The sequence below is a fragment of the Lontra canadensis genome, unplaced genomic scaffold (assembly GCF_010015895.1).
Source record: "Lontra canadensis isolate GAN:19392208 unplaced genomic scaffold, GSC_riverotter_1.0 scaffold179, whole genome shotgun sequence".
In the NCBI taxonomy this organism is placed as follows: Eukaryota; Metazoa; Chordata; class Mammalia; order Carnivora; family Mustelidae; genus Lontra; species Lontra canadensis.
The window spans coordinates 181,482-194,182 of NW_022631173.1; the positions used below are offsets into that span (position 1 = coordinate 181,482).

Sequence of the window (12,701 nt, forward strand, 5' to 3'; positions counted from 1 at the left end):
TACTGATAAGGGAATTGATTTTTAAGGAGCTATAGTCAGTCACTCATCCACTTATTTATTTATTTACTAAGTGGATATCTATTAAGCCCTTGTCACATGCTAGGCAGTTTCTAGGTACTAGATCATATAGTTTCTAAGTGGCAGAACTAGAATTAGAACTATGACTACAAAACCAGTGGTGCTTTCTCAGTACCATGATATCACACCAAGGTAATATTTGTTCTCTAGCTCATGTATTGAGAGAGTGGTACTGATGTGACTAAATTTTCTTTGTTGAGGACCACACACGCTCCCTAACGTGCTGCCAATGGTCAAAAGAAAAGTTGAGAAACAGACCACTGAAAGACCATGCTAGGGGCACCTGGGTGCTCAGCTGGTTAAGCATCTGCCTTCCACTCAGGTCATGATCCCAGGATCCTGGAATCAAGCCCCACATTGGGCTCCCTCTCAGCAGGAAGCCTGCTTTCCCCCCTCCCACTCCTCCTGCTTGTGTTCCCTCTCTCTCTGTGTCTCTCTCTGTCAAATAAATAAATGAAATCTTCTTTAAAAAAAGGGGGGGGAAAAGACCATGTTAGTCATACTCCAGAATAACACCAACAAGGATGCTTGCTACTTGTTGACCTATTTCATTAATGGGACAGAAAGACCTCAGGCCCTGGAGAAAGATAGGTTCTTTGTAGTTTTGAAAGAAGAGAAGAATTGCTATACTTTTATATATCTCTATAGATTTCTCTGTTGTAGATGTATCCAAAGCAAGCAATAGGAGAGTGCTCTCAGGAAATGGCATATTTCTGCTATATGTTTGTTATGGCCTTGGGCAGGGAATAAAATAGTGTTAAGGAAAGTCAAACATTTTAATACTCCCATAAAACTAATATAACATTGTATGATAACTAACTGGAATTAAAATTAAAACTTAAATAAATACTCATAAAGTTTATAGTATAGTCATTTGAAAGCAGCTGAAAGAGAAAAATGCCAGTTGGGCAAAAAAAAGAACTCCGTTTTTTTCAGAAAATGAATTACTCTCTGCTTCACCAAAGAATTTTTAATGATAGGTGATAATTCTAAATAGTGTATTGAGGTGGAAAAAAGACTTTTAATAAGTTAGACTCACTTAGTTTCAAATTCTCATCCCACCATTTAATCAGCCTGACCTTGATTGCACAGGCTACTCCAACTCTCAAAGCCTCATTTTCCTTCTCTAAAGTCAAAATCCTAATGATACCTTCAAAGAATTGTTGCATAGATTAAGTGGGATAATATATATAAAATGCTAAGCCTAACTACTGGCATATAAATAAATGGTAGTTGTTGCTAGTATTTTTAAGTAGATATGTTTCTATAACTTTAAAGAACTTTAGATTCTCATTTCTCGAATATTCTTCTTCATAGAGCTGAAACTCTTATTAACAGATGGTTCCTTCAAATCTACTGTATTTGAAATTTCAAATGCCTGTATACTGCTTTACTCTTTCACAGTGAACATATGAAACTTTTCAATGAAAAATGGAAGTATTTTAACTAGATATTAGTATAGTAGTCTGTCGTTTTTATTAGACTATAGTTGTTCCTTAATGATTAATTCTAGAATGACTTTCCATTTTATAATAACTTTACTAATGTAAAGTTTGGCAATCTCTATGTGTTGCTAGGTAACACAACAGTGGATGAGTTAATGATGAGACTCATGGCTGCAATGGAGATCTTCACTGCCCAACAACAGGAAGATATAAAGGATGAGGTAAGATGAAAGGTTAAGTAGACCTTTAATAGGATTTTGATGAAATACTTTGTCAAATGGAGATGCTTGCCTATGTCATGATGATAAATAAGGATGATGAAGATGCATTTCCAGATTAACCAAGGACTTTGTGCCATTGAGTATATCATTCAGTCCATTCTTTTCATGACCCCAAGACCCAACAATTTATTTAACTTTATGGACATTTATACTTGCTAGATTTGGAGTGGTGGCAGAAGGTCAATTTGTAGGAAATGAATTCTGAAGCATATTTACAAAAGAAACGGCAGTCTAGGAAATCCTGTGCATCCTCTTACTCTTTTTTAAATATTGAGGTTGATTAGAAATAAACACAATTTACATTTTTGAAGCACTGCAAGAATTAGTAAAAGATCTCCAGAATTCTGAATTTCTGTCTCCTGAATAAATTTGGTTGGTATAGATGGTATGAGTATGGATACTCAAATAAAATAATAATAACAGCAATATTGATCATGACAATAGTAGTCAACATTTACTGAATATTTATAATCTGCTAAGCACTGAGCTAAGCACTTTACATATAGTATCTCATGTAATCCCAAAACAACCCCTGAGGTTGTTTATGAGTCACACAGAGTTCTGGCAGAAAACACATGGCACTTTCAAACTGGGTTATTTGAGAACAGTTTAATAAGAGAACTGTTTTTAAAGGTAAGGGCAGGGTTTATGGAAGTCACCAATGAATGGTACCAACTCGAGGGCTAAAGGGAACCATTACCACATGTAGGCCTAAAGTCCTCTCCTATCGAGAGGACTGTATCTGATAGAAGGATATACCCAGCACTTGGTGACCTGTTAGGGAGGAAACCAGAAAATAGCTTTGCTTTCTTTCCATACTCTGATCTTTTGCTAATACTACTTACCTAACCCAACCAGAAGCTGAAAGGCCAGAGAACCTCCCTGGGCAAAAAACTAGGTGGAGCAAGGATACTGAGGGACAATCCATAGTCTAGCACAGATTGGTACTATTATCTCCACTTTTTAGGTGAGAAAACTGAGAATCAAAAGGGTTAAGTTAATTTACCCAAGATCACATGACTAGTGGGACCTATAATAATCTTAAGTAATTATTAGTGCCTTATCAGTCAAAAAATTTCTGTATTTGGAAAATAGCCTGAAGGTAAAATATGAAACACATATTAGCATTTGTTAATTTGAAATGCTCAGTTCACAGGTATTTCTTAAGTTGTCCTTCTTAATATTTTTAATTGAAAAAAATTTTTCATAGACAAGTAGGGAAAGTTTGATTTCTGAGCAATGAAGAAAAACTTCCAGCTATAGTGAGTGTTTTCATTATAATACCCATTAGCTATTGCAAGTGGAAAACATGTAGATAATTTTAATATAAGGTAGAACTACTATATTTTACCTTATTTTCTTGTCTCTTTCTTCTGTTAGACTGTGAGTTTAAGAGCCAGAGTTGTATCATATTCACATTTATAACTCTATCCCCTAAGAGTGTACCTAGGACAAAGTAGGTACTCAGTAAATGTTTATTAAATGATTGAATAAATTAGTATTTAGAAGAATTTGCATGAAATAATGTTACTTGAAAAAAGAATAATTCTTGATTGCAGTGATATAAAACCTGATGTGTCCATATTAACAAATATGAAAATTTAGAGTGCTGTAATTAGTTTAGAGTTTTACACACATTAGGTTTCTTTTATTGCTGGAAAAATGACGTTTGTAATTTTCCTTAATAGTCAGTGTTTCATTTACTCTAAAGAAAAGGTAATCAGGTATATGGTGGAAAGATGTTTGTCTGTTACTCTATAAATTGACAATGACATTTTGAAATAATGAAGTACTGTACTTACTTAGGAATTTGTAATAATAGGTGTGTTGCCTTTCAAGATTACGTTTATCCTGGAATAGAGGCATTGATTGACAATAATTCACTAAACACATTCTTCAGCCATTTAAATCTTGAGTCTCATTAGTACTAGATTTACAGATTATGCTGTATAATAATATGAATGCACAATATTTGCATGCATATCCCCAGTTCATTCTTTCATCTTAATTTGTGTTCCTCATAATTCATTGGTAAAGAAATTGACTTTAATTCCTTTAATACTGAGCACAAAATTTAATATGAGGGTTACAGGAAAAATCCAAGGCTCCACATTAATTGAAATTTTTATTGAAATTTAACTGCAAGAGGTAAGGATTTCTCTTTGTTTTTAGAGTGTCTTCATGAAAGTTATCATTCTTTTCATAAGTAGAGTTCCTAAGAAAAGCTTTTCTAGGTTCAAAGACTTGTTTTGGACTATGCATAAATCATAATGGTTGTGGTATCCGCTGCATATGTGACAAGAAACACTGTCCTCATTATTGTGAATTTGCCTTTACTCTTCAAAAAAATTTCAAGTAACACTTTATCGTAAGCTTGCAATGAAAATCAAAATCATGAACAGGTTTGGAGGATGACTTCCTAGGCCCGAATTCATATAAACTTAACTTTGGTTCAGTTGCATCCATCTTTTCAATGATTCCATTGTATTAGTGCAACTAGAGATACCTATGCTATACAGTGTTTTTATTAAATAAAACCAAGCCTAGACATATTCATACTCTGCATCATTCTTTAATGGCACAGAATGGACTAACCTTTATATCACTAGTTGTTCTATTTCTAATCAGAGAGTAAACATTATAGAGCCTCTTATTTTGGTAGAACTGCCTGTAGCTTTATTTACAGACATTTTCATTAGTGGTATTTGGTTTTTTAAGTGTTTACTGAGCCTTTATCAAGTATATAGCACTGTGTTCAGTCTTGGGGACAGAGGTACTTAGCTACGGTATCACTTATTGGCAAAGATCACTACATGATAGTAGCCTGTTTGGATTCAGAACATTTAGAATTTATTTAGAATCAGAACGTTTAGAATCTTTTTGCTTACAGCCTGATTCCAAACAATAGATACTTTCTAACATGTAAATAGATTTGGTTATTTTCATATGTCCTATTTTCTTTAGTCATTAGTAATCCAGAAACCTCTGATTAATAAGAGTTTATGATACTTAGTTCCTAATCTGTTTATTATTCCATTCATTTCTTTGTTCACCCATTCAGCAATTTATTTAGAATCCTCAGTATTGTAGGTGCAAAGATTATTTCTTTCCAGATTTTCTTTCTTCCTGATTCATTCTTTTATTTATTTATTTATTTATTTATTTATTTATTTATTTATTTATTTTCAGTGTAACAGAATTCATTGTTTATGCAGCACATCCAGTGCTCCATGCAATACGGGCCCTCCACAATACCCACCACCTGGTTCCCCCAACCTCCCCCACCCCCATCCCTTCAAACCCTTCAGGTTATTTTTCAGAATCCATAGTCTCTCATGGTTCACCTCCCCTTCCAATTTCCCCCAACTCCCTTCTCCTAACTCCCCTTGTCCTCCATGCTATTTGTTAGGCTCCACAAATAAGTGAAACCGTATGATAATTGACTCTCTCTGCTTGACTTATTTCACTCAGCATAATCTCTTCCAGTCCCGTCCATGTTGCTACAAAAGTTGGGTATTCATCCTTTCTGATGGAGGCATAATACTTCGTAGTGTATATGGACCACATCTTCCTTATCCATTCGTCTGTTGAAGGGCATCTTGGTTCTTTCCACAGTTTGGCGACCGTGGCCATTGCTGCTATAAACATTGGGGTACAGATGGCCCTTGTTTTCACTACATCTGTATCTTTGGGGTAAATACCCAGTAGTGCAATTGCAGGGCCATAGGGAAGCTCTATTTTTAATTTCTTAAGGAATCTCCACACTGTTCTCCAAAGTGGCTGCACCAACTTGCATTCCCACCAACAGTGTATGTAAGAGGGTTCCCCTTTCTCCACATCCTCTCCAACACACATTGTTTCCTGTCTTGCTAATTTTGGCCATTCTAACTGGTGTAAGGTGGTTAAAACGCTTCAAAGTATAGGGATAGAGGGAACATTCCTAAACTTCATAAAATCTATCTATGAAAAACCCACAGCAAATATCATCCTCAATGGGAAAAAGCTCACAGCCTTCCCATTGAGATCAGGAACATGACAAGGATGCCCACTCTCACCACTCTTGTTCAACATGGTATTAGAAGTCCTAGCAACAGCAATCAGACAACAAAGAGAAATAAAAGGTATCCAAATTGGCAATGAAGAAGTCAAACTCTCTCTCTTTGCAGATGACATGATACTTTATATGGAAAACCCAAAAGACTCTACCCCCAAACTACTAGAACTCATACAGCAATTCATTAATGTGGCAGGATACAAAGTCAATGTACAGAAATCAGTTGCTTTCTTATACACTAACAATGAAAATACAGAAAGGGAAATTAGAGAATCGATTCCATTTACTATAGCACCAAGAACCATAAGATACCTGGGAATAAACCTAACCAAAGAGGTAAAGGATCTGTACTCGAGGAACTACAGAACACTCATGAAAGAAATTGAAGAAGACACAAAAAGATGGAAGACCATTCCATGCTCTTGGATCAGAAGAATAAACATTGTTAAAATGTCTGTACTGCCCAGAGCAAGCTATACCTTTAATGCCATTCCGATCAAAATTCCACTGGTATTTTTCAAAGAGCTGGAGCAAATAATCCTAAAATTTATATGGAATCAGAAAAGACCCCGAATTGCTAAGGAAATGTTGAAAAAGAAAAACAAAACTGGGGGCATCACGTTACCTGATTTCAAGCTTTACTACAAAGCTGTGATTACCAAGACAGCATGGTACTGGCATAAAAACAGACACAGAGACCAGTGGAACAGAGTAGAGAGCCCAGGTATGGACCCTCAACTCTATGGTCAAATAATCTTCGACAAAGCAGGAAAAAATATACAGTGGAAAAAAGACAGTCTCTTCAATAAATGGTGCTGGGAAAATTGGACAGCTATATGTAGAAGAATGAAACTCGACCATTCTCTTCCACCATACACAAAGATAAACTTGAAATCGATAAAAGACTTCAATGTGAGACAGGAATCCATCAGAATCCTAGAGGAGAACATAAGCACTAACCTCTTCGAAATCAGCCACAGCAACTTCTTTCAAGATATTTCTCAAAGGCAAAGGAAACAAAAGCGAAAATGAACTTTTGGGACTTCATCAAGATCAAAAGCTTCTGCACAGCAAAGGAAACAGTCATCAAAACAAAGAGGCAACCCACAGAATTGGAGAAGATATTTGCAAATGACAGTACAGACAAAAGGTTGATATCCAGGATCTATAAAGAACTTCTCCAACTCAACACACACAAAACAGATAATTTTGTCAAAAAATGGGCAGAAGACATGAACAGACACTTCTCCAGTGAAGATATACAAATGGCTATCAGACACATGAAAAAATGTTCCTGATTCATTCTTGTTAGGCTGTATGTTTCAAGGAATTTATCCATTTCTTCTTAAATGATCTAATTTATTTACATACTGGCATGTAATGGTTCATAGTCATTTCTTACAATCCTTTGTGTTTCTTTCTATGAATTGGAACATCTCTTATTTCTGATTTTATTTATGACTCTTCTTTTTTTTCTTGGTCAGTCTAGCTAAAGGCTTTTTAATTTTGTTTATCTTTAAAAAATCAGCTCTTAGTTTCAGTGATCTTTTCTTCTTATTGAAATATAATTGACATGAAATGTATTAGTTTCAGGTGTACAACAATGATTCAATAATTCTATACTATTCAGTGCTCACCATGATAAATGTAGCCACACTGATCTTTTCTATTGTCTTTTAGCCTCCATTTCTTTCTGCTCTGATCTTTATCATTTTTTGCTTTTGCTGACTTTGGGCTTGTTCCTTTTCTGGTTCTTTGAGATGTAAAGTTAGATTGTTTGAGATCTTTCTTATTTCTTGATGTAGGCATTTATCACTATGAGCTTCTTGCTTATAATTGTGTTGGCAGCGTCCCATAAGTTTTGGTACATTGTATTTCCATTTTCATTTGTCGTAAGGTATTTTTTTATTTCTTCTTTAACCCACTGGTTGTTCAGTAGCATGTTGTTTAAGCTCCAGTATTTGTGAATATTCCAGTTGTCTTCTTGTAATTGATTTTTAGTTTCATGCCATTTTGGTTGGAAAAGATGCTTGATATGATTTCAGTCTTCTTAAATTTACTAAGATGTTTTTGTGTGTGCCCTAACATATGGTTTATCCTGGACAGTGTTCCATGTGTGCTTAAGACAAATGTGTATTCTGTTGCTTGGATAAAATGTCCTGTATATGTTTGTTAAGTCCATCTGTCCAACCCATCATTTTATTCAATGTTTCCTCATTGATTTTCTGTCTGGATGATATATCCTTTAATGAAATTGGGGTATTAAAGTCCCCTACTATTATTATATTGCTGTCTCTTTCTCCCTTTTAGGTCTGTTAATATTTGTTTTCTATATTTAGCTACTCCTATGTTGGATGCATGAATATTTTAAAAAGGATTCTTTGTCCAGTGTTTTTTCTCCATAGTTAGTCCCAGTTCACAGAAGATAATAATTTCTCTCATCTTGATTTGTATATTCATTTAATAAATATTTATTGATTTTTCCTATGTACTGGAAACTGTGTAAAGCACAAATACTACAGCTGTGTGCAAGATAGATAGGGCCATTGAAATTACAACACAGCAGTTCCAATATATCCTATGAAGTAATCAAGTAGCTAAAGTCTCAGGAGCACCTTGTCAGAGTGAGCTAGACATGCTATGTAGGAACTTGACATAGACCACATAGAAGGGCTTTTGCATTCTCCTGGGCAAGCTATGAGGCAGGTAGAACAAGTGATAATGAAGATAATAACAATAGCCACTCTTCAGGTTCCTGCTACATGCCAGCCATAGGTATTTCTCAGTGTGATTCTTAGACAACCATAATACTTAGCTATTTACCAAGGATTCCAGGCAGTTTGGTATGACAAGCAATTTAATCAATTTTGTTAACATTTATTTCACATTTTGAAATGTGAAATAAATTGTGATATTCCTCCAAATCCCATTTCATTCATCATATCTGTTACAATTTATTAGGCTGCTCATGTACAAGAAAGATTGCATTGGATGTTTTGTTCAGACAAATTCATTTAACTGGGGCAGTTTACTTTGGCTTCTGAACTTTTATGTCATTCACGTGTTATTGTTAAATTTACATTCATTTTTTCCTTGCTTAAATTAGTTATATTCTTAATTCCCCAAAATTGATCATGGCTGAAATGTGGTTCATTGAAGCAAAAAGTCATGGTGAAAATAGTACAATAAATATTATAAATCAGTATACCATAGTTCAAACTAATTCAGCATTAACATAAACATAATTTAGAGAACTCCAGTGCTAGTGTAGAAGATGCCAGCACAGCTGACTCTGATTGTAATGATTTTATACTAGCTGCTGTAGAAAAGAAAAAAATTTCTTTGATTGAGAGGTGAATATATGGAAGTTGATTGTATAGAAGAAACAATCCATTTACCACTAAGGCCACTATTTCTGAGGTTATTCATAAAAGCATGAAGCCTTCAGAGCTTTTGTTTCATTATCAAATAAAGACCAGTGACTTATCTTTTTGTTAAATCATAGATTTTTTTTCAGAACAAAAGAAAAAGTAATACCACTTAAAAAAAAAAAGTCTTATTGTGCAAGGCAGAAAAGTGACCAAACCACAGATGAGAAATTGTTTACAAATTGCATTCCTTGAGATAAAAGTGAATTCAAATTCCACTACTGCCAAGAAACTTGTAAACCCATCTCCAAAGTTAACAATAAAAAAAAATACTCATCAAGACAATAGAATAATTTCCTGGGAAAGTACTTTCTCATATTATACTGTTGAGTGGCATGCAATGGCAATAGGACAGTTTGTGGAGGAACAATGACCACATCCTGCATGTTATGCTGCTTTACAGTTAGATTACCACTAAGATATACACAATAAGAATCAGTTCTTGGCATGTTGTTATTTGTATGTATACAAGGTAGAAGTAGTCATCACTGTTCATTCTATTTATCAGTGAGAAATATATTACAAGAGAAGTTTTTAGTTTAATGATTATGTTGCAGAGTTTGAGTTAGACTTAAAAACATGAGCTAGAATTGGTACTATTGACAAACTATACTTCAAAGGATACCATCCAGAAAGTGAAAGGACAATCCACAAATTGGAAGAAAGTCTTTGCAAATCATGTATTTGAGAAAAGGACTTATATTGAGACTATATAAAGATTTCTTACAACTCAGTAATAAAATGACAAACTACCCCCACTTAAAAATCCACAAAGGATCTGAAAAGACATTTCCCCCTGGGAGATATACAAGTGGCCAATAAGCACATGTAATGATGTTCCACATCATAGTGATCAGGCAAATGCAAATCAAAACCATAATGAGATAATACTACCTCACACAAATTTCAATGGTATCAAAAGATAACAAGTGTTAGTGAAGATATGGAGAAATCTGAACCCTTGTAGACTGCTGGTGGGAGTATAAAATGGAACTCATTTTTTAGAAAACAGTATGGCAGTTCCTCAAATGATTAAACATAGTTACCATATGATCCAGCAGTTTCACTGATAGTTACATACCTAAGAGAAGTGAAAGTATATGTCCATACAAAAATCTGTGCATGTGTAGCAACTTCTTTCTAGATATGTCTTCTGAAGCAAGGGAAAGAAAAGCAAAAATAAACTATCAGGACTTTATCAAAACAAAAAGCTTTTGCACAGCAAAGAAAACAATCAACAAAACTAAAAAGCAACTTATGGAATGGAAGAAAATATTTGCAAATGACATATCCAATAAGGGATTAGTACCCAAAATATATTTAAAAAACTTATCAAACTCAATACCCCAAGAATGAATAATCCAATTTAAAAATGGGCAGAATACATGAATGTACATTTTTCCAAAGAAGACAAACAGATAGCCAATAGACACATGAGAAGATGCTTATCATCACTGATCATCAGGGAAATACAAATCATCACTACAATGAGATATCACCTCACACCTGTCAGAATGGCTAAAATCAACAACACAAGAAACAACAAATTGGTGACAAGGATGTGGATAAAGAGGAACCCTCTTGCACTGTTGGTGGGAGTGCAAACAGGTGCACCCACTCTGGAAAACAGTAGAGAGGTTCCTCAAAAAGTTAAAAATAGAACTACCCTATAGTCCAGCAATTTCCACTGCTGGGTATTTACCCAAAGAATACAAAAATGCTAATTCAAAGGGATACATGTGCCCATCCATTGATGAATGGATAAAAAAGAGGTGGTAGAACCCATTCTCCCACCCCCCTCCCCTCTGTAACCCTCAGTTTGTTTCCCAGAGTCCATAGTCTTTCGTGGTTCATCTCCCCCTCTGTTTCCCCCACCTCCCTTCATTTTTCCCTTCCTTCTCCTAATGTCCTCTATGCTATTCCTTATGTTCACATATAAGTGAAACCATATAACTGTCTTTCTCTGCTTGACTTGTTTCACTTAGCGTTATCCCCTCTAGTTCCATCCATGTTGATGCAAATGGTGGGTATTCATCCTTTCTGAGTAATATTGGCTGAGTAATATTCCATTGTATATATGGACTGCATCTTCTTTATCCATTCATCTGTTGAAGGGCATCTCGGCCCTTTCCACAGTTTGGCTAGTGTGGACATTGCTGCTATGAACATTGGGGTGCATGTGTCCCTTCTTTTCACTCTATCTATATCTTTGGGGTAAATACCCAGTAGTGCAATTGCTGGGTCATAGGGTAGGTCTATTTTTAACTTTTTGAGGAACCTCCATACTGTTTTCCAAAGTAACTGTACCAACTTGCATTCCCACCAACAGTATAAGAGGGTTCCCCTTTCTCCACCCTCTCCAACTTTTGTTGTTTCCTGCCTTGTTATTTTTTTACCATTCTGACTGATATAAGGTAATATCTCAATGTAGCTTTGATTTGAATTTCCCTGATGGCTAATGATGTTGAACATTTTTTTCATGTGTCTTTTGGTCATTCATATTTCTTCTTTGGAGAAGGGCAGATGGGTTGGCCCGGTGATAAGTATTAAGGAGGGCACATATTGCAAGGAGCACTGGGTGTTGCACGCAAACAATGAATCATGGAACTCTACATAAAAAACTGATGAAGTACTGAATGGTAACTAACATAACATACTAAAAAAAGAGAGAGAGAGAGGGATATCAGCTTCAAAAGCCTCTAAATATTCTTCTGGCTTTTAGGTTGTGTTTTAGGATATGAAGATTTCCTGATTCAAGTTAAATTGTCCTGAGATCTATCATAAAATGTAAATACCATAGCTAACATGTTTTTAAAAGATTTTATTCATTTATCTGAGAGAGAGAAAGAGAGCACATGAGCCTGTGGGGAGGGGCACAGAGAGAGGGAGAAGGGGACTGCCCACTGAACAGGGAGTCTGACATGGAATTTGGTCCTGGAATCCTGGTATCATGACTGGAAAAGAAAACAGATGCTTAACTGACTGAGCCACCCAGGCACCCCTATATCTAACATTTTATTTTACATTTGTATTCCGTATATAAGTACTCAAGGAAGGGAGTGTGTTTTATTCAACTTTATACATCTCATAGCACCAAGTAGAGAGTTTTGCAAAATAAACATCCACAAAAAAAGAAAGAAAAAAGAAAAAAATGATTATTTATCTCATCATAAGTTTTTATTTTAAGATTTTATTTATTTATTTGACAGAGAGAGACACAGCAAGGGAGGAAACACAAGCAGAGGGAGTGGGAGAGGGAGAAGCAGACTTCCTGCCTAGCGGGGAGTCCAATGCGGAGCTCAGTCCCAGGACCCTGGGATCATGACCTGAGCCTAAGGCAGACACTTGACCGACTGAGCCACCCAGCCACCCCATGGTCAAAGGTTTTAGACATAACTATCTAGTAAATCACTCA

At 35.4% G+C, this 12,701-nt stretch overlaps 1 protein-coding gene across 1 annotated transcript in view; it reads left to right on the plus strand.

The window, feature by feature from the left end:
* Window positions 1-12,701, plus strand: part of FAF1 (Fas associated factor 1) — a 278,132-nt gene that overhangs the window by 175,736 nt on the left and 89,695 nt on the right. Inside the window, exon 10 of the mRNA XM_032846635.1 lies at window positions 1,656-1,744. Within this exon, the coding sequence (XP_032702526.1) occupies window positions 1,656-1,744 (89 nt within the window). The remainder of the gene's footprint in view (window positions 1-1,655; window positions 1,745-12,701) is intronic.